Below are 22,321 nucleotides of genomic sequence, written 5' to 3' on the forward strand. Positions count from 1 at the left end.
ACATTTATTATATAATATTTTTTTTATATTTATTATAAGCATTTTTATAGGAATTGACATTCAATATATTAAATTACAATTTTTTTTGTTACTGTGAATTGGTGCAAAACAAACTTTTCTTAAAGTGTAACTTATATTATTTTTTTTTTTTAATATTTACAAGAAAATTTATTTACAAAATATTCATTTCAAATATTTTTTTCATAAACAAGATGACTGTTTTTTTTTTTTTAATACTAAACGCTCAGATTTTTTCAAAGAATAGAAGTCAGTGCAAGATGATAGTAGTTAGTAGTTGAATACCTACCTACTTTTTATTTTAGACTGTAGTATGGGGACAGTCGTTTTTTTTTATTTAAGAGAGAATTAATAAAACAATGGTAAAAGATAAAAGCCAAACTCAACCGAATTGTATTAAAAATCACGTTCTTTTTTCTAAAATTTTCTTAATAATTCTTAAATTGAAATTCATTAGAACTTAAATAAAATAAATTTTCAAATAATAGTTAATTTTAAGGGATTTTATTTGAGTTAAAAAAAAATTTTTTTTTGTTAGTAGATAGATTATTATTTTGTTAAAGTTAACCAATTTTTTGAAAAATTAATTGTTGTCGAATGAAATGATGTCAAAGTAAAAATATTAAGAAAGCAAAAACATTAAACAATGAACAAAATCCTTTTAGATATCATTCCAAGAAAGCCGCTCGATGAACAAGGAAAAGATCTGAAACATGTTTAAATCGGAACTTTTTTTTTGTTTAAATAAAAACCAAATTTTTTTTTATTAGTTGAAGTTTGGAAAAAACTAGAACTATTTTTAGAAAATAACACCAAAATTATAAAAACATTGGTATAGCTCGAGAACGAAACAAAAACGAGAAATTTAAATTTCATTTTTTTGACTTACAATTACATCAGAAACCTAAAGTTATCGTCAATGTTGGTGACTGTGTGGAACTTTGCAGATTTAATTATAGCCTAGGCGGCAAAAAAAAAAAAACAAAAAAAAGTCGGGATTAACTTGAGTGTGCTGAATTCAAAGTTCTTTACAGATTTATTGTATCACGTCTAGTGTTTGAGCTCTGCTCACCTATATTTTGGCTATATAGTCCCAAAAACTAATTTTGAATGAAATGCTTTTTAACGTTTGATATAAAATACATATATATTTTAAGGTACATAAATATTTTACTTTTTTCATCCAAATTAGGAGTCGAAAACTGGAATTGACTTCAAGTCTGTTTCAAAAAACAATAAGTTACCTCAACCACCAAGATTTTCAGATATCATACATTTCTATATCAAATATCTTTTAGAAATAAATTATTTTGAACAAAAAATATACAGATTTAAGACGATCAAATATGGCTTTTGGGGATTGCATAAATAGTTTTGCAACAAAAAAAAATTAACGGTGATAAAATTCAACGCCAAAATTAACAAAAAACGCGTTTTCGAAAACCTGACGAGCCAGTGAAATTTTGACTTCGGATTCGGAATCAGCACAAAAATCCTTTTGAAAAGTATGGTTATGTTCAAGCTCTATTTTCGTTGCATACCAGTGAATCAATTGAATTCGAGATATACATAAACTTAACAATAACATTTGTTCGTTCATTTTCTTGTAGTTTTATTCATTTGAACATTCTCAAAAAAAAAAAAAAAAAAAATCGAAAAGCTGATATCTTGAGTTCTATGTTTTAGTGAATTCATATTCTTACATATGGAAAATAATAGAGCATCATTATCATTATGTAAAAAAAAAAACTTTAAACTTTTCAAAATTTTTTCAACTAAATTTTTTTCTTCACAAGAGTTTGATTTATCTTCAAAATCAACTCGCTTTAAAATATCTTAACATCCAGTATAACGTGTATGTGGAGGAAATATTATGCATTCACCCCAGCGAAAATGAAATTAACTGAATAATGAATAATGAGTCTTTTCAATAAAAAAATGTTCTAACTACCCCAACAATACCTACCCACTTCGATAATACTTTGGTTTTGTCGAAATGGTGAATTTTTGTCATATGAGCTTTTACTTGACACCTGAATCTCAAGAATTGACAAGAAATTGACAAAGATATAGCCTATTATTTTGACTATTATGAAAGTGGATCACTGTGGCGTATGAGTAATATTTCCTTCTAGAGAAATAAGCAACTATTTCATCGCTGACTAAAAAAATAACACCAGTTTACCTTCACTAACCATTGGTCTCTCAAATCAATGCATAACGCAACTCGAATAATTTCAAGAATGACGGAATTATAGTTTTTTTTTCCAAAATGTTCAGCTAAAAAGATTTTTTTTTCTATTAGTCTTTATGCGATTTTTCAATAAAAATACATTCATGACATAAATTTGGACGAAATTAAGAATTATAAGCTTTTCAAACTTTAAACCTTGAGTCATAATTGTGCCATCTGGTATGAGGAGTATTAAATTTTAATTAAAAGATTTCTGAAAAAAATAAAAATTAAATAAAAATCAACCAATTGAAGAGAAACACAAAAAGAAAATAAAAATAAACAAAAACAAAAACAAAAACAAAGATTCTTAATAAATTTGTTTATTTTTCGTATCATAAACATTTACTTTTTTGTATTTTTTCTTTTTTTTTTTAAATAAAAATGTAATCTTAATTATAATAAAATATATTGATAAAACTTAAAATATATAATGGTAATCAGTAATCACTAGTACACAATAACTCTGTGCAGAAAAAAAAAAACGTTAAAATTAAATTTCCATCTTATTGAGTATCAATAACATTTTTTTTTGCCATTTTGTTTAATTTTTCATTTAAAAAACAAAAATCATAATAAAGTTTAAAATATAAAGTCTAAAAATTCAAAAAAATTATAAAATGAGAAAAAAAAATAATGTATGGCGACCAGACGTGTATGTATTTTTAAAGCTAAAATTATTTTATTTTGAATGAATAATAATAATAATCATTATAACGAACACAACTACTTTGATTGCATCTACCTATAATTGAGTAAAAAATATTTTATTTTTATTTTTAACTAGAAAATATTATCTACATCATGCTTTTTGTTTTTTTTTTTTTTTTAATATGGCAAACAAAAAAAATAGAAAATTTTATTTAAAATAACTAGATTATTTTTCCCGTATTCTGCCACCTCTTTCTGTATTTATTTTTGACTTCTTTTCATTTTTTTTTTAATATTTTAAAATATTTAATATTGCAGCTGTCAAGTATATAATGTAATTAAAGAAAAAAATATGTAATTATTTTTGTTGCTGAGAAATCTAAGTACAATTGCACAATATTTATTTATTATAAATTTTTTTACGTTTATACTTATATTGATACATTTGCAGCTTTGAATGATTTAATTCAAGTTCTTATTCGCTCTTATTTTTGTTTTTTTAATTCAGCACATTACTTAAAATTTGATAAAATAAATCAAAATTTACCTTTAAAAAATATAAATATTGAATAACATTAATATTATTTGATTGCAGGATTTTAATTAAATTTGAAAACGCACTTTCTGTCAGTAAACTTGGTTTCAATTTAGGGTACAAAAATTATAAAACAAACAAATGTAAATTAAATTTGCAAATTAGTTGTGTTATTTTTTGAAGATCAATTTAAACACAAGTTTTTTCTAGTTCTTTAATATTTAAATCAACTTCATAATAACTCAATTTCGTAATTAAATTTCGTTATTTACGCCTAAAATGCAATTTTTAGATTGTATTTTTAAATTATAAGTGTACCTACTATTCGAATTTGCAATAGGAATCTCTTTCTATCAAACACAAGTTGGTGAGTGTATGATTTTTGATAGTGAATAGTCCTTCGGAATTTATTTCCAGCACAAAATCGTATAAAATCATAGCTAAACTCTCCATAAACTTTAAGGGAAACTGTTTTTGATTTTCGTGATCTCGAAAATATTCCCAAGGAAATATGTATTGAATATATGTGTGAGATTTATGGTATCTCTTTTCAATTCAGAAGATTTTGATATAGATTCCCAAAATGGTGTCTTTAAAAAATAATTGCATCTTAAAGGCTCAAATAAAAATCATTTTTAAGCTCTCTCCTATACTTATAAAAGCCATCAAGCCAATTTTAAGGTGTGGCCTGAGTTTAATTTGCAGTTACTTAATCCTCTAAATAAATAACACTCGAGCAAGCTAAGAAGTAGTGTTTGAGTTAAGTTTGGACTTTGGGTAAATTCAGAATTCAGAAAGGTATCATTAAAGATATGATGCTCAATCATTTATGTGCTTACACTCAAAGTTTGAGTTGCTAAAAATCTTTCGAAATTCTTGTTCAATGATCCATAGTTTTAATGTGTTAATTACACATCTGTCAAGCATAATGTTTCCTTTATTTTTTTCAGAATTATTTACTGAGTAAATAATAATAGTAAACTAATGGACCTGAATCGATTGAAAAACATGCTGCATTGCAAGTCTTGGACTAAAAGACTTATTAATACCTATGTACAAAAATGTAAAAAAAAAAAACAAAAACCAATTATTGGTACAATATCCCAAATTTACTTTTTTTTTTAAATTTAGACTAGAATCTAAATTTAATCTAAATTTAAAAAAACAAGTAAATTTGTGATTTGTGTGAGAATCAATTTTGATGAAAAGATTTTGTCCCAAAAAAACTTCTCAGTTTAATTTTAACTTCCGAGTTAAATTCTTACTTTTTTTAAAACATGATTTGAATTTAGAAATAATAACCAGAAGCTAAATGCTGTAGTGATGTCGTGATCGAAGCCCAAAAAATTATGTTTGGTACAAAGTTGAGGTTTTTTAAACTCATACCAAGGCCTTTTGACTTAGTAAGAACTTTCAAATATTCCACTTTGCGTTTAGTTTGCTTATGAAAGTGGTAAACAACGCCAATACAGAATTTTAGCTATCAAAATTATTCAAAGTTGTCCATTATGCTTACTACAGTTCAATATCAAAGTAGAAACTTTAGAAAAAATTAAACCACTTTATCAAAGAAAGGGTTCGTTAATTGCTTCCTGCACATATTCTTTTTTATGCTTTTTATTTTCCATTATTATTGTCTTATTTGATAGTAAAACTAAAATACATTGAAATACCTAAAAGGTATCAACTTGGAGATAGTTCTGTGATCGCCATGAAATTTCTCCAACAAACATTTTTTATTTTTATTTTGAATAAAGAAAACCATCTATGTACTAGAGAACTACTTTCACTATAGTTTGGGTATATAGAACGATTGTATGGTATATCTTCTTTCATTTGGTACCTCAAATTTGAAAATCAAATAAAATTAATGAACGGCACAGCCATTTAAAAAAAAATTATATTTAAATCGGATCACTGTGGTGTATGAGTAACATTATTAATTAAAAAAAAAATTAATGAAATTTCTTGATTTTTTTTTTAACCATCTACGGACCTTCACATTTACAAAGTTGGCCATCCGAAATGTAACAAAAATTTCACCAGCCGATTGGCAATAACAGTTAATGTGGTGTTTGTTTTTTTCTATTGAAGTTATTCAAATTCTGAAATACTTAATTCAGTAATCTATGATATGATTCGTCGTATCAAAAAAAGTCCCAACCAAATACTCCTTTAAACCAAACTGTACAATTTTGTAAATAAATGGAAGCCAAAAATCTAACTCATTGCTACCCAAAGTTCATCACCAAAACAACAGAAAATTCAATTTAGGCTGTTAATCTATAAATCATTTTCAAATTTAAAGTAAAATTTTATTTTATTTGTTGTTTCTTCTTACTAAAAAGTTCTTGTGCATTCATTTTTCTTATTGATAATATTTAATTCCATTAACAAGTCTCAAGTCCTTAAAAATAAACAAAAAAAAATGTAATTAAAAATATATCTGGTTGACGGATTTTAATTTTTTTTTTGTTTTTCTAATATTTACAATTGAATTTTGGTTAAAAAACAAAAATTATTTCATTGCACAGTTTTATTTTTTTCGAATAAAATAAGAACAAATAAAAACTTAAATACAAATTTCACTGCTTGTTTTTTTTTGTTGTATGTTTTAATTATTTACAGTTCTGTTTTTTTTTTATTTTTAATTTTTAACCTAAAACATTCTTTTAATTTTTTAAACTTAAGACTTAATTTTTATTTAATAACTATCAATATATATATAAATATATTTTTAATATTTAACTTTAACATTAAATAGATATGACACGATTGATTTTGTTTTTTTGTTTTTTTTTTGTTTTGTTTTTTAATTTCATTTTAGAAATATATAATATTTTTTTGTTTTTTGTTTGTATGTATATATAATAATTGATTTTCGAATGTCAAAATATACATTTTTTTATATATATTTATATATATTCTTTTTTAACTTTAACATTTTATTTATCTATTTCTTATCTGGGTTTGTTTGTAAGAGGTGTACAAAATATTTTTTTTATTTATTTATTTTTTGTTTTTATTTTTAATTAAAAATATGACTTTTGTTTTGTTGTAATTCTATGCTATTTTGAAACAATCACACCGTTGCTGGTAGGGGTGCTAGAATTATGGTTACTTCCATTGTGATGCTGCTGCAAATGTTGTTGCTGTTGTTGTTGCTGTTGATGGTGATTATGGAGGAGGTGTTGTTGTTGTTGTTGTTGCTGCTGCTGCTGATGTTGTTGTTGTAATTGTTGCTGCTGCTGGTGAATGTGGTTCGAGTAATTTGCATCTGAATTGCTATGCGATCGCTTTTGCGGCAGCATTATCTGGGGTTGATATGGACTCAATCCATGATATTGATTAGAATAGCTTGAGAAGTTTCCTTGTAACGCTGAATTTAGAGCAGCAGCAGCTTGTTGTTGCTGCTGCTGGCTGCTGTTGCTATTGCTATTGCTGCCGCCACTACCACCGCCGCTACTGCTGCTAAATCTATTTGACGGCTATGTTGACCATCCTTCAGAGATGCGTGGTCGTTTGTGGGGCTGATTGGGGGAATCATAGTCAGATAGTTGGCTGCTCATGCGCAGATCTGGCGACGGAGCATTTGTCGGGGTCACAGAACCTGTGGTGAAGATTAGAAAATCTGTTAAAGTATTAGTTAGATTTGAACTGATTTTTATAAAATATTGAATTGGGATTTCACAAAATTTTGTTTTGTCTCATTTTTGTGGTTTTTATTTTTGTCAAATTCTCAAGCAAACACGCACACAGTTTTTTTTTTTTTTTTGTTATTATTTTGTTGCCACTTTTATTACTTTTTTTTTTTACTTTTGGTTGCAGGAAGCTTCAAAAAAATAAATATAGTTATGTTTTTTTTTTTTTGATTTTTTAGTAGAAAAATTACAGCACTCAATTTTTTTTTAAAATACACAACAAAAATAATATAAGATTGCAGGAAATACACACTAAAAGGAAGGTTTTATTTAATTTTATTAATTTGATGGTAAATGGATTAGTTATAAATATTTTTCTAAGTTAAAGAAAAAAATAAATTAAAAGTTAAAAAAAAGAAACTTAAAAGAAAAATATGTTAGTCAAAAGATCAAAAATATAAATTTAATTTGTCGTTTTTGGAATTTTGTATCTATTTTGTTTGTATTTTTTGATATTTTGTCTAAAAATTTTATCTTAATTTTGATTTACTAATCATAATGAGAAATTATGAGATATTTCTAAAATAAATTGGAACTAACACGTATAAAATAGTTGAAAAATAAAAAATTAAAGAAAAACAAATGAAAATTATATAAATCATGTAGCAAGTATAAATAGGAGGTTTATGTTTATATAGAAAAATAAAATTGAAAAAAAAAAAAAATAATAAAATAAAAAAATTGTTAGCCAATTTACCGGCAAAATTCCAAAATCTAGAACTAGGACCCAGTTGGGAGCGACAATAGCCATCATATTTGTCTAGAACTAAGTATTAGAAAATAAAAACAAATTTGTTTTTCAATGTTAATTTTTTTCTGGTTTTTGTTTTGTTGTTCGTTTTTTTTAAATTATGTTTGGTTTTTTATGTAAAGGGGTAGGATATAATGTACTAAATTTTTATTTATACTATTGGGATAGGGATTTTTGTTTCTATTTTTGTTATTTATACGTCTTATTTTGTGTTTTTACTTATTTACATAACAAAATGATATGAATAGGATTGGTTTTATATCTTATTTTTGGCTTTGCACTCTTTTAATGAAAATATATGTCTAATACTAAATTTAATAATAAAATTTCTTTGCACTAATTTTATATTACAAAATAATCTACTTTCAGTATACCTGAGGAAAACTTTCAGTTAAATAAAATTATAGTTTAAAATGTACATTTGGAATTTTGGTCCTTGCTTATTGCATGAAATAAGACTTTTTGAACTAATGAATTTTTTTCCTAATTTTTTAGGGGTCATTCGGTGAAAAATACAAAATCTATGCAAATAATTCTGTTTTTTATATTAACATAACACCTTAAATTTTAAATCATTTTGTAGCAAGCAACGTTTTGTAACTAACGTTTGAACTAAATTTTTACTAAAAATATGAACAAGGCGATAATCTGCGATATCTCATGAACTGAATCCCAATTTTCAGTGTGATATAATCATTTCCGTGAATTTTGATATCGAATTTATAAAGAGTAATTTTGTTTTTTCAGTCAACAAATTGATGATTTTTAAAATTTAATTAGCTGAATAGATTTATTGATAAATGCATGCCAAGAAACTATAGAAAAAGAGTGTAATAAAAGAGAAAAGGAGGTTTTCTGTAATATATCATATAAACTTGATTTCTATAATTTGAAAATAATTTTAACTTCAATAGGTTTCAGCATGCATCTGGCAACTCAAAGAGCCATTAAGTCTTTTATAAATCCTGAATAACTTTAAGGTAAAATTTCTCCATTGGTTTTTATTTTTTTTTTAATTTCAAATGCTTTATTTTTTTTTTACTCATATTTTTCAACCCTAGTAAAAGGTTTTTTTTTTGGTCATATTTAACTGGTCTTATTGCAGAAACATTTATGAATATATCAATGCGTACCTACATAAGTTGTTTCATTTTTTAGGTAACCATATCGAGGAGATATCATTAAAAATACAAGGAAAAAATGTATCATATGGATTCCATTAACATAAATTTTTCCAATTTGATCACCGTCTCATCAGGGTTGTAAAAATATCGACTAAAAAAATGCATTTGAAATTAAAAAAAAAAATATTTATTGCAAATAAAAAAAAATTGCATCAAAAAAATATTAATTGCAGCTGAAAAATATTTGCATTGAAAAAAAATATTTATTCCAACTAATAGTCCAGTGCATTTATAATTTGACCCAGCAGTTTGTACCACCCCCAATTTTTTTTTGTTTAGAACATCTTTTCAATATTCTGAATATTAAAAAAGTTATAAGATAAAAATTTAAAAAAAAACCGAAAAAAATGACAATTTTAAAGTTTTGAGGACTTTTTATCAAAATTATGAAAAAACGTTCCGAGAAAAGATTACTCTCCTTAAAATTTTCTACAACTCAGATATACAACTTTTTTTTCTATCTCTATAAATACAAAAGTTATTAATACTTTTTTGTTAAAAAATACACCTTTTTTACGAAATGAAGAGACTTAAATATAAAAAAAAAAATTGCAGGTCCTGAATTTTCTCTTGTTACATAAAGCTATAAAATACTCACTAATCATTTAAAATTCAAGATTTGGTAAAAAAAATTTAAGAAAAAAGTAAGGATAAAAAAATACAAACAACAAAGAGCATTTTTAACAAAAAAAAGTATTAATAACTTTTGTATTTATAGAGATAGAAAAAAAAGTTGTATATCAGAGTTGTAGAGAGTTTTAAGGAACGTTTTTTCATAATTTTGATAAAAAGTCCTCAAAACATTAAAATTGTATTTTTGTCGGTTTTTTTTACTTTTTTGGCTTGTAACTTTTTTAATATTCAGAATATCGAAAAAGTGTTCTAACATAAAAGACGCGAAATTTAATTGCCTACGTTTCTTGTATACACAACTTTTATGTAGTTACACAGAGAAAAATATGACCCCCTAAAAACTAACAGATTGCCATATTGTTTTACCGTCCATACATTTCATAAGGAAATCTTATTAAAAGCAACGATTAATAAGGTTTTTTTAAGGAGATTTCTTATTATTTTTATAGAGAAAATCTTATTAATATTTGACTGAAAAGTTGATTTTTTTTGCAACTTAGCACTAGAACAAAAATCGCGATCAATATTTTCATGGCAGGTTGGTTCAGGTGGTAAGGTGGGCGACTAATGATTTGAAGTCTCCAGATCGATTCCCAGCCTGGTCATCTTTTTTTTTATTTTTTTGCAGATTTTAAAACAATAAGGAAAACCCGATTGTTTTAATAAGGTTTCCTTCTTGGATGAAAACCATAGAGAAATCTTATTGTTTTTGTTCTATTTTATGTGGTCTATTTTTCTCTGTGTATGTAGGATAAATAGAAATCGAGATATTCAACAAAAACTAAAATCCAAGATGGCGGCCCAAAGGTGAATTTCGCGAGTGCGAAAAATCAGGGAAATAATATTCAGCCAATGCTCTATCGAATGAGCAAAAAAAATTTTGGGGTGGTACAAACTGCTGGGTCGTCCATATATGAACATCATAAATGCACTGGACTATAAAAATATTTGGCATTAAAAAAAAAATTTGCATTGAACGTAAAATTTTTATTCAATGCAGAAAATTTTTTAATTGCGATAATTTTTTTTTTCAATGGAAAATATTTTTAATTGCAAGAAAATTTTATTTTCAATGCAAATTTTTTCATTTGCAATCATTTTTTTTAATGCAAAGTTGCAATAAATATATTTTTTTTTAATGGAAATATTTTTTAGTTAACTACGATAAATATTTTTTTTTGTAATGGAGAGCAAATGCATTAATAATAATAAAATGATTTTTTACAACCCTGCTTCTCATTTACTTCCTCTCTTTCGATGCGTTAAAAAAATAAGAATATTTTGGAAGACTTTTGACCTTATATTGATGGTGAAATTCAGCGTCGATATGAATCATAAAATTCATTTATTAATTTTTCTGACCCTATTTCTTTGAGTGAAAATTTTAGCCTCATAACATTTTGTTCCTGTATTATTTACCAATTTCCACATATTCTATTAACAGATTTTTTCTATTCATTCAATCTTCACGATATGCAGTGGAGTCGTAAAGATAAAAAAATATATTTTTTTTAATGGGGTTTTTTTTCTGATACAAAATAAAATTGTGGAAAAATCAGAGAAAAATTCGGCCAAGCTTAGGCTTAAGAGTCATGAAAGCACTTAAATACTTTATGTAGATCTAGAGTACTGATACGTAATTAAGTGATATGCATTTATTAAAAGCAAAATGTTTTTATACCGACTTCCAAAAAGGAGGAGGTATTCAATTCGTCTGTATTTTTTTTTTTTTGTTACCTCTTAACTTTGGACTGAGTGAACTAATTTTGATAATTCTTTTTGTATTGGATAGCTGGTAGCTGCAATGTGGTCCCATTTCAATTTCGTTCAGTTCTGGCCATAGGAACTATTAGAAAAACCATAAAACCCAGTTTTAGCCATGGAAGTCGGTTTTGTTTTCTGATAAAAATGATTATTTTTACAGAATTGTAATATCTTGGGGCCCCGAAAAATATTACTTGAATAATCTAAGCGACCAACAAATGAAAGGTACATCAGGGCCCCAAGAAAAAAGTAGATCGTATAATTTATTGTTCTTATTTTCTATATCAAAAGGGCCTCCAAATATCACAGGGGCCCCAAAATTTAGTCTTGCCCCGGGGACTCGACAACTCAACGTACGCGCCTGATTAAGGCGTTGTTTTTTTACCATCGTTTGGTGGAGATATCTAATATTCAGTCGGAGAAATAACACAACTTAAAATGTAATACGCTCCTAGTAAATTTAAAGAAAAAAAAAGGACATCTATTTTGTGGGTGCCTATTGTTTCGCCCTTTTTACTTCGATTTCTGTTATTTCGTTTTTGACACAATTATTTTTGATTATTTGACCAATTGAAACAATTGGTGGCGAAATAATAAAAGTCCAAGTGAACTAAAGGCGACTTAATTCCAAAACGAAATAATGAAAAAACGAAGTAATCAATAACAAAATAAACTAAAAACGAAGTCATAAGAAAACGGAGTATAAGTTTGTCGAAATAAGGAAAAACGAAATAAATAAAAAAGTAAACAACAAAAAAACGAAACAATAAAATAGCGAATCGACTAAGACGAAACAACCAAAAACCGAAATAAGAAAAGCGAAACAAACCATACCCCTATTTTGTATATTAAAATTAAAAGGTGTTTGATAAGCATTTCACCCTAAAGTTGAAATGGAAATTTGTTAAAATCGTATTTAAGAGAGGAGTAACCTAGAAGCTATGAATACGAAATTCAATCACCAGGGTTTGCATGTTATATGTATGTATTACTTTTTTAAATTTTGAATTAAAGGTGGCTTATTTTCAAAAATGAATGTTTTTGAATGAATATTTTTTTAAGGAAATAACTTGAAGATAAAGTTATTCGATTTTGATTTCAAAACTTTCCAGAATTGTTTCAATTTTACTTTGACTCAAAGTATTTCTTGCTTTGATTCTGATGCAATGTTTTTTTGTGCAGTGTTGCTGCGATGCTGTTTGACACTTTTTTATTTAAAACCTTAACTTTGTATATGAAAACAGTGAGACGTCTTTTGATGTTTACTAATTATAATTACTTCTCATAACCACTCCAAAATATTAAACTATACAAAATCTAACCCAAAATTTGAATACCTTCATAATTCTATATTATTTCTTTTTAATTGAAAACAATCTTTCCATAAAAAGCCTATTTTATTTCCACAATGAAAGCGTAGGTATCTTTTAAAGTCTCTACTGAAATTTCTAGTTAAGTATACTTTTCTAAAAGAATCTAAAAAAAACAAAAAACAAATTAAATTATCATTATCATGCCACTGAAAAAAGTATTAGAATAAAAAAAAAATATTAAGAAAACAGCAAAAATCTATATTATAACAAAATTTTAGAATAAAACGAAAATTCTAATCCAATTAATTGCACAGCAAACTTAAAAATTAGAATAAAAAAAAACTCAGCTGTTAAACTAAATTAAAAACAAAAAAGCAAAAAAACGTAAATTAAAAAATCCAAAAAAAAAAACTCAAAAAAGAGATATTTACCTGGTGTAGGTGTGAGATGACCCGTGGACGAAGGTCTGGACGTTGACATGACCAGATGCTGCTGTGGATGACTTAGAACACTTAAATTTGTCGCCGACGAGTTATGGCCGCCGCTACTATTAGAATTCGAGCCCCCTCCGCCGCCACCTCCCCCTCCTCCGCCAGCTATCACAGCTGCTGTATTCATAGTTGTAATAGAGATGGCACCACTGGGCGACTGACCCAGGTGTGAACTAGAATGCTGCTGATGTTGTTGTTGCTGCTGCTGCTGATGTTGCTGGTGCTGACTGGATGAATGACCACCCTGGCCCGAAGATAAATCTCTGGGCGGTGACACTGGTTCGGATTTCACCTTAATTGATATCGGTGATGTCGCGGGTGGTGGGGTACTATTCGATACAGCTAAATGTGGTAAACTGTTCCCAAATGGAATACCAAAAAGTTGTTACTTGTTGCAAGGATATTTAATTTGAAAACATCATCAATCAATAACTACTAACCTAGTATGTTGTACTAAACCCTGATGGGTGGTCCACGATGACAGGCTCATCACGTCCGAGGAACTCATTGAAAAATCTTGCGGAAACGAATAACTAGTGAGGGCTGGTATTGGTGTTTGTAATGTTACCACCGGCGTATTGAGTGATGTCTGATTATGCCGTTGCTGATGATGTATGAGAAATGTATTTTTTAATGTGTCTGATTGGAACTGTTGTTGTGATTGTGATTGAGATTGTGAACTCACGTCTGAATAGCCAATATCATCTTGATTAGACATATTTGGAGCGATAGTTGGCGTTGGTATGACTACACGTAAATTGGAAGCTCGGCCATTTTGTCCACCCGGTGATTGTTGTTTATGTGATATGTGATGAGATGCTATAAATTAAATTAAAAAAAAAAAAAACAAAATACATTTTTGTTATAATTTTGTTGATTATTGTGATGGATTTGAGTCGAAAAATTAACAACATGCAGCAAACATAACAAAGTTAGGATTAAATTCATGTTAATGGATTGAAGTGGGATTTTATGTTATGGGGAAACAAAATTTGCGATGAGAATAAGAATATCAAAAAACTTAAATGTTGAATTGTGGGAATGGATATATATGTTTCATGAGTTCTAGATAAACCTTATAGATTTATTTCAACTACTTATCATCAACTACATCTACAATATAATATTACAAATGTAAAATATGGAAATCATCGTTTTCATAAAATATTTTTGATGTACCTGAAATTTTGACATAATATATTTTAAGAAGGGAAGAGGAACTTGTCTTGAAAACTTTTAAATTAAAAAAAAAAATCGTTGACACTGAAGCACCGAAACAAATTTGATTACTTATACATATATTTTTAGATTGTCTCTTGTGAAGCAATTCTTATAGATTGAAGACATCATTTATCTTCGACGTGCAAAATATTAAAATGTTTAAGTAACCAAAGGAACGTCACAAACAGACAGGTAAAGTCAACAAAGAAAGAAGTTGTATGTACTTTTAGTATCTTACATTATCATTAAAGAAGGTTTTGAAAAAAAAAAAAAAATTATTAATTTTATACAATTTGTGCAGTCAATCAAAATAAATCTTGAAATTAAGGAAAAGATTCTGAAATTTACAGAAAAACTAACTAGGTATATCGTAATTATTGCACAAAAACCAATCAAAAACCAAAATCTTTACTGCTTTCTTTAGTTCTAAACAAAGAAATGGTATGACGTTTATTTTTTTTTATATTATCTTCTTTCATTTCTTCAGTCTTATTATGTAAAAATAAGTCACTGTGGCGTATGCGCAACATTTTTTTCTATGGAAAAATTTAAACAGTTAATATAAATTTTTTATCAATGACCAATTAATGCAACGAATTGATCTTTTGTAGTTATTTTTGAAGAATTAGGGATTCGTAAAAAAAAAAAGAACTCGAGATAACAATTTTACAGGGGAGTGCAAAAAAGTGGGTGTAGCAATTTTGTCTGTCTGTCCGTATTTGTGTACCTCGAGCTACAGCCTAAACTAATGGAGCCATTTTCTTCAAACTTCGTAGTTAACAGTTTTGGGTGATTCCCTAGAGGACCAAAACTAACGGTACCTGTCATATAAAGGAAATAAAATTTTTTTTTCAAAAACGGCTCTAACGATTTTAATTGAAATTTTTGTGTGTAGCTAACTTTGGAAATAAAAAAAAAAATAAAATTTCTCGTAAGCGACAATGCGACAATTTTCAAAACAAAAACATTTTTGTATTTTTTAAAAATATTTCAATTTTTTTTTTTTTTTTTGAAAAATCGATTTTTGAAAACGGGTGGATGAATTTTATCGAAATTTCGTTTTTATATGTTGAAAAATATTTTCTTAAAAATGGCTAACCAATTTTTTTTTTTTTTTTTTAAATGTAAGAATATTTTTATACATAAAATATACTATTGTTTGTGGGCTATAGGTCTTTTCAAGAAAAGACCTATAGCCCACAAACAATAGTATATTTTATTTTACTAAAAAGGTCACATAAGAAGGAATATTTATTTTTATACATATATAAAAAATTATTTTTTTTTTTAACACGGCTCTAACGATTTCCGAAATTTTGTTTTCTTAAAATTCCTTTTTATGCAAGAAATCAAATGGCATATACTTGGTTTTGTATAAAATACATATATTTTAAAATGGCGTCTAATTAGTTATAAAAACAGATTTTATTTTTCTTTATTTAAAAATATCAAATTTTAAGTTTTCTCTAATTTTGTTCATTAAAAAGGTTTGACATTAGAGCTGTTTTTACCATAATAGCAAGTACGTGCGACCCCAGTCGTGCATTTTATTCATAGAGTAAAAGGCTAAACTTTACATTTCATTTAAGCTGAGACACTGTAAAACAATTTTGGGTGCCATCTTTTAAGTAGAAAAAATTAAGCTAAAACTTAGCTTTTATGTTGAAAAATACCAAAAATTCTCGTTTTTGAATCAGAATGGAAAATTATTTTGGTGCTATTTTTCATTTGAACAGGATAATCAAATTTGTGGATCTGCAGTCTTAAAATTTTTTTTTGTTTATATATTTTTCAACCAAACTAAAAACAAGAAAGGTTTTTTTTTATTTAAATAGGGTTGCCACTTATGTATAAAATCTCATTTCAATAAAAAATCTTGAATTATAAATTGAAATTTTTTGAACAGAAAGTTTATACAAAATCTTGAATGATGAAAAAAACATCATCATAATATATCGGCTGTATATATTTTTAAAACCAGACAATTTTCATTGATTTTCGCCAAATAGACTAATTTGAGTGTTTATTTGAGCACTTCACGAAGGCTTTCGCTACACTTACACTTTTTTTTCATTGTAATTTTTTTTTTTAACAATTTAAAAAAAGAAATCAGGCAAAGTTTTAGTTAATTTAGTAAAATATTTGAATTAAAATTAATTGCTACAAAAGAATTAAAGTTTTTTTTTAATAGGGTTTCAAACCATGCATTTAAAAAAAAAATCTAATAATAAATATTAACAAAGCTATTTTAATTAACAATTGTTTTTAAATTCGCCATTAAATATTGTAAATTCCTCAATTCTCGTACGAATTAATTATTTTTCAAATGGCAAATTTAAATTTAAGAGAAAAAATGAATAAATTCAAAATTTAAATTCGAAATATTAATTACAGAAGCAAATTTTCTAAGAGGAATTTATATTCTAAAAGGGATTTATGCTTTTCAAGTTGTTTATTATTATTATACTTGTACAGGAAGGATTAATGCAGTTTTTTTTGTTTTGTTTATTTGTTTTATCTTAATTTTGCAGGAAGGAATTTCAAAAAAAAACGGAGTGTGGGGTTGGTGGGAATGGGAGTAACAAAACTACCATGCTTACATTTATTATTATTTTGCCCACCTATGCCAGGACTTGGCCCCGGACTTGGGGATCCACCAAGTGGTGAATGCGAATGAGGATAACCATTGGACATCTCCAGCATTGATGCAGATGGATATACTGTGAATTTTAATTATTGTATAATAAAAGCTTAGCATATTGTTTTTTTTTTAGCTTCTCTTTGAATTTTTTTGTTTTTTTTTTTGTTCGTAACTCTTTTATGTAAGGGATATAAACTTAAAAAAAATATATATATATGAATCCCAAACTAAAAAGAAAACGCTCACACATAAAAATAATAAATAAAAACAAAAAAAAAATTTATGAATAATGAGTGTGAACAAAAACAAAAAAAAAATATATAAATAATAATGATGAAATAGAAAGCAAACTAACTTATTAATGACATCCCACCTGAATCCGTTTCCGAACTCGATGGTCTAGGGCTGATATTTGTGTGCGACATTTGGGGGCTGGCCTGCAGCATTGCACCGCCATAACTATCACCAACTGGCATCGAAACTGGCAATGTGTAATTCGGATTTGTCATATTTCTAGCTCCTCCAGTCATCTGGGTGCGTTGCATTACCATTTGAAAGTCCTCTTCGATTTTATTGTATTTGGCTTCGGTCCGTGGTGTCAAGGTGTAATCGGTTTCCTGTTCCGGTGAATCGGGTGACATGACTCCATTCTTATTTTCCTTCTTTATTAGCACCTGTAAGTGTCAGTGGACAGAACTCACTACGTAATGGCAAAGGTTTTTATATAAAAAATGATGGCACACATCAGCGCTTTTAAAAAAGCGTTAGTTTACTCAATCAATCAACAAAAAAAAAAAAAAATTGGTAACCAAAACCGTTTTTGGTCGGTAGGTATAGGTTTTTTCAAATACTTAGAAGCAACAATGTGAGGCTTTGAAAATTCACGGTTTATTTTATTATGAAAAGCAAAACAAAAAATTAAAATAACAAAAAAAAATAAAAAATTCTTAACTATAATTTTTTTTAGTAGGAATAAAAAAGCGTTGTGTTTCTGTAATAAATAAGAATCAATTTACCTTGACAAAAAGACATTACATAAAGCTTAAGTGTCGTATTGTGAATACTTAAACTGTTTAAGAAAGTATTTCAATTGGAGTTTTGTTATGCAAATTGTCGACAAAAAGGTGACAAATGGATCTTAGTGTAGGTTTAAATGCCTTAAGAATGAAAGAGTTATTTCCATTTGAATGAAAATAGATATTTGAACAATATTTCCATAATTTTCTATTTCAAAATATTCATTTATTTAAAAATTAAAACGGAAGATATCAAAAGATTATGCATTCAGTTTTTCTCATCCTTAGATTCAAAAATTTAAAAAAAATATTTTTTTAACAGAAACACAATTTCTTAAATAAAACAAAAAAATAAAAATAAAAAATATTCACAAAAAAAATCAAAAATAAATATAAAAAAAAAATGTTCAACTCTTAAAAAAAAAAATAAAATTAAATAAAAACTAAAAAAAATGCTTTTTTAATATATTATTTTGAATTTTATATTTTTCATTGCCAACACATTGCCGCTCAACATAATGTACCTCTATTATATTTTTGTTTGTCAGCGATTCATGTGGTTCATTGTATTCGGTGTATTTCAGCAAAACTTTATCCATATCTGTGCTAGCATATTGATATAATTTATTGCTAGATGAGAATATAATCAATGCAATTTCACAATCACACAGCACCGATAATTCGTAGGCCTTCTTCATCACACCAAATTTACGCTTGTTAAATGTCACCTGCAAAAAAAAAGAACAAAATAAAAAAAAATAAAAATTAAATCAGGAATTTTGTATACAAAATATTTAAATAAATATAATTCTTCTCATTAAAAAGTTTTATATAAAATTGATTGAATGAAAACAAGAAAATATTTGATAAACTAGTATCATTAGTGAATGATGTAATAAAATTTAACTTTCCTATTTTCAGTTATCTATTAGTATATTATTCAATTGTCTGCATATTTTATATTTGACAAAATACATAATAATATTTTTTCAATGGACACTTTTCAATAACGACATTCTAATTCACCCGAGGAGACATGGGATCAAAAGGTGAAGAAATTCGAGATTGTTTTTGTTAAAAAAATGGACCAACGTTAAGTGGTCCGCTGAGCCTCAAAACTCAAAAACGAAAAATAGACAGTTTAATCTTGAGACTCTAAAAAAATTGTCGGTACAAAATTATATCAAATTTTGAATTTTTCAATTTTATTTTAAACCAAACTTATTTATTGATTTTGTTTACTTTTTACCTCCACTTAGAGCAGGGTTGTAAAAAATCATTTTATTTTTAATGCATTTGCTTTCCATTGCAAATTTGAAAAAAAAAAATTTTTTTTGCAAATAAAAAAAAATTGCATTAAAAAAAAAATTATTGCAACTGAAAAATATTTGCATTAGAAAAAAAAATATTTCTTGCAAATAAAAATATTTTGCAAATTAATGCAAATAAAAAATGTTCTGCATTGAAAAAATGTGTGCAATAAATATTTTGTTTTAATAATCGTCGAATTTCTTACGAATTTGATTTCAATATTATATTTTTTTAATTCAATTTTGGTTTATTGAACTTGCTATTTAAAATTGACTTAAAATTTCTAGGATAAATTGATAGATACAAAATTTTGTTGGCACAAAGGGGCCAAACGTTAAACAATGACAAAGTTATAAAATATAAATAAATATAATACATGGATAAACCTAATTTAAAAAGTCTGCTGTCTAGGTTGTTATATATTATAGTTGAAAAAGTTTAAGTATAGTCAAATAGCCAAAATTGTAAGATATTCTACGAGCACACATTTTGCATTAATTTTTTTTTTGCAATGCAAAATATTTTCATTTACAATAAAATTTTATTTTCAATGCAAATAGTTTTCATTGATAATAAAATTTTTACTTGCTCTATAGGGCAAGTATTGGTTTCGTGTAGAAAAAAAAAAAATCGAGGTTTTAATCAAAACCAACATTACGATGATGGAGAAGATCATAAAAGTGGTTTTCGTCATGCCGTCCGTCGGTCTGTGCGTCTCTGCGTGTGTGCGTCTGTACGTCCATCTGTACATCGAGCTAGGGCCTAAACGGATGGATGGATTTAGTTGAAACTTGGTACAGATGATTTTTACGTAATTCCGTAGACTCGTTTTTTTATTTTTTTAATATCTCCATTTTAACGCATACATCCCATATAACGTTTTCGAGGTATTGCAAATTTCTCGAAAACGGCTCTAACGATTTCGATAAAATTTGGTGTGCGGAATACTCTTATTGATTCCAACAAAACTGCGTTTTTAGTTTTTCTCAAAAAATGCGGAGAACGGAAATATGGCATTGCCGTTTTTCAAAAATTGACATATTTTTTAAGTTCATGTTTTTCATCAAAGCATTAGTTATTTAATTTACAGAGATCATTAAGTATAAAATTTAAAAAAAAAATATTTTTAAAAACATTTTTGAAAAAAAAAATTTTTTTTATTTAATTTTTAAACTTTTTTTTTTTGATTTTTTTTTCTACAAAATCTTAAATTTCCAATAGATATTTAAGATAAAGATACTGTGAACTACAAGAGCAAGTACGTGCGACCCAGTCGTGCATTTTATTTTTAATGCAAAATATTATTATTTGCAATACATTTTTTTTTTTTTTTCAATGCAAATTTTTGTATTAGCAAGCAATATTTTTTTTTTAATTTCAATTTTATTTTTTTAAATTCATATTTTTTCAAACCCTGACAAAGAGTCTGCTTAATCTGAAGCTGAAAAGGTTAAATTATAGTTTTCGATAATAGTAAATCCTGTTAAAATAAACCCAACCCTGTTTTTCCACTAAACCCAACAGATTTGTTCAGTTTTCAGACAGACAATCATTCGCTTCAGAACTTTTTCATATGAAGATGAAATTTTCAAAAAAAAAAAATTGAGACAGCGGGAAAATACGCAAATTCAGTTCAAGAGTTCGAAGAGTTTCCATGTAATTCAATGTGAATGACACATTGTACTACGAAGCATTTTATATTTTCTAACTATCACAAAATTTAACAGAACTTTATGTAGTTTTTGCTGAGAGACATTTCTTGTGAAATAAAAAATCAATTAACTACGAAATGCAAACTTGTTATGTTTATTTTTTTTTTAACAATTTCTGCTACCAAGAAATTTAAATTTATCGTATCTTTGTTGTTAGTATTTGCATTAAAGCTTTAAAATATTTTACAAAATTTTTATGTTTCAGTGTCAGATACTTTTGAAAAAAAAAAAAATATTTTTTTTTTAAATATCAGAAATTTCTTTGAAACAAAAACCTAGAAAAATTCGTTAATTGGTTAAGAATTAAATTGAATTATCTAATTTAGATAGATTGCTTTTCTTATATTTTCAAAAGTCTAATAAAACCCATATAAAATCGTCCATTTAAAAAAATATCAATCCATCTTAAATGTTTATTTTTTTTTAGTAGGTATTTTGTAGCAAAAACTTCTCATACCCATGCAATCCATGTGCATCAGGTTTTATCAGCATTCAATTTCATTAGAAAAATGGAAAGTTAGAATGTGTATCTCCGGGACCGAATTCGAAAACTTTCTCAATTAAAAGTAATATCTAACAATTGAATTGCAACGTGCTGGGGTGTTTTTTTCTATTTTTTCTTGGCAACAACTTTCAATTGGTTGAATAGGACTATGAGGAAGGAATTGTGAAACATTCAATTGTATACAAAAGGAGAGAAAGAGGTAGAGAGAGATAGGGTGCACTGTAATTTAATCCTTTCAATTGCAGAGAATACCAATGAACACCAACCTACATTGTTGCAAAAGAAAAAAAAAAACTTTTCCTCATGTTGTTGTTCATTCTTCTAATTTCAACAATACTCAATAGAGGGTGTTGTAGGAGGCGTAGTTGATGGATTGAGAATCATCATAGTGTGTGCTTTACAATGTGCTCACTTAGGTGTTTCGACTAATGAAATCAAATGGACTCTTTTCCACAAGTTGTTAGCTTTATTTTTAGTATTTTTTTGTAGGAAGTAGGTAAGAAGTAGATCCTTGAAAAAGAGTGGGATTTCTTCACAATGACATATTAGAGTCAACTTTCGATTGACAGAGAGAAATACGAAACAATAAGCATTTGAGAAAGTTGATACTTACTAAGAATATCTGTGTGGCTTTTTTTTTT

At 26.7% G+C, this 22,321-nt stretch overlaps 1 protein-coding gene across 16 annotated transcripts in view; it reads right to left on the reverse strand.

The window, feature by feature from the left end:
• Nucleotides 1-5,384: 5,384 nt before the first annotated feature.
• The window catches only part of LOC129907765 (myocyte-specific enhancer factor 2), a 173,928-nt gene continuing 156,991 nt past the window's right edge, over nucleotides 5,385-22,321 (reverse strand). For 2 of the 16 annotated variants that reach the window (XM_055984118.1, XM_055984119.1), the window contains 7 exons: nucleotides 18,677-18,880; nucleotides 17,492-17,798; nucleotides 17,096-17,215; nucleotides 13,715-14,093; nucleotides 13,215-13,630; nucleotides 7,836-7,904; nucleotides 5,385-7,068 (listed from right to left, as the gene is read on the reverse strand). In XM_055984118.1, coding sequence (XP_055840093.1) covers nucleotides 6,926-7,068; nucleotides 7,836-7,904; nucleotides 13,215-13,630; nucleotides 13,715-14,093; nucleotides 17,096-17,215; nucleotides 17,492-17,798; nucleotides 18,677-18,880 — 1,638 coding nt within the window. In that variant the 3' untranslated portion in view covers nucleotides 5,385-6,925. The remainder of the gene's footprint in view (nucleotides 7,069-7,835; nucleotides 7,905-13,214; nucleotides 13,631-13,714; nucleotides 14,094-17,095; nucleotides 17,216-17,491; nucleotides 17,799-18,676; nucleotides 18,881-22,321) is intronic. The other 14 variants (XM_055984125.1, XM_055984127.1, XM_055984128.1 and 11 more) reach the window with 14 other exon arrangements.

Source organism: Episyrphus balteatus, chromosome 1, assembly GCF_945859705.1.
Source record: "Episyrphus balteatus chromosome 1, idEpiBalt1.1, whole genome shotgun sequence".
NCBI classification, from domain to species: domain Eukaryota; kingdom Metazoa; phylum Arthropoda; class Insecta; order Diptera; family Syrphidae; genus Episyrphus; species Episyrphus balteatus.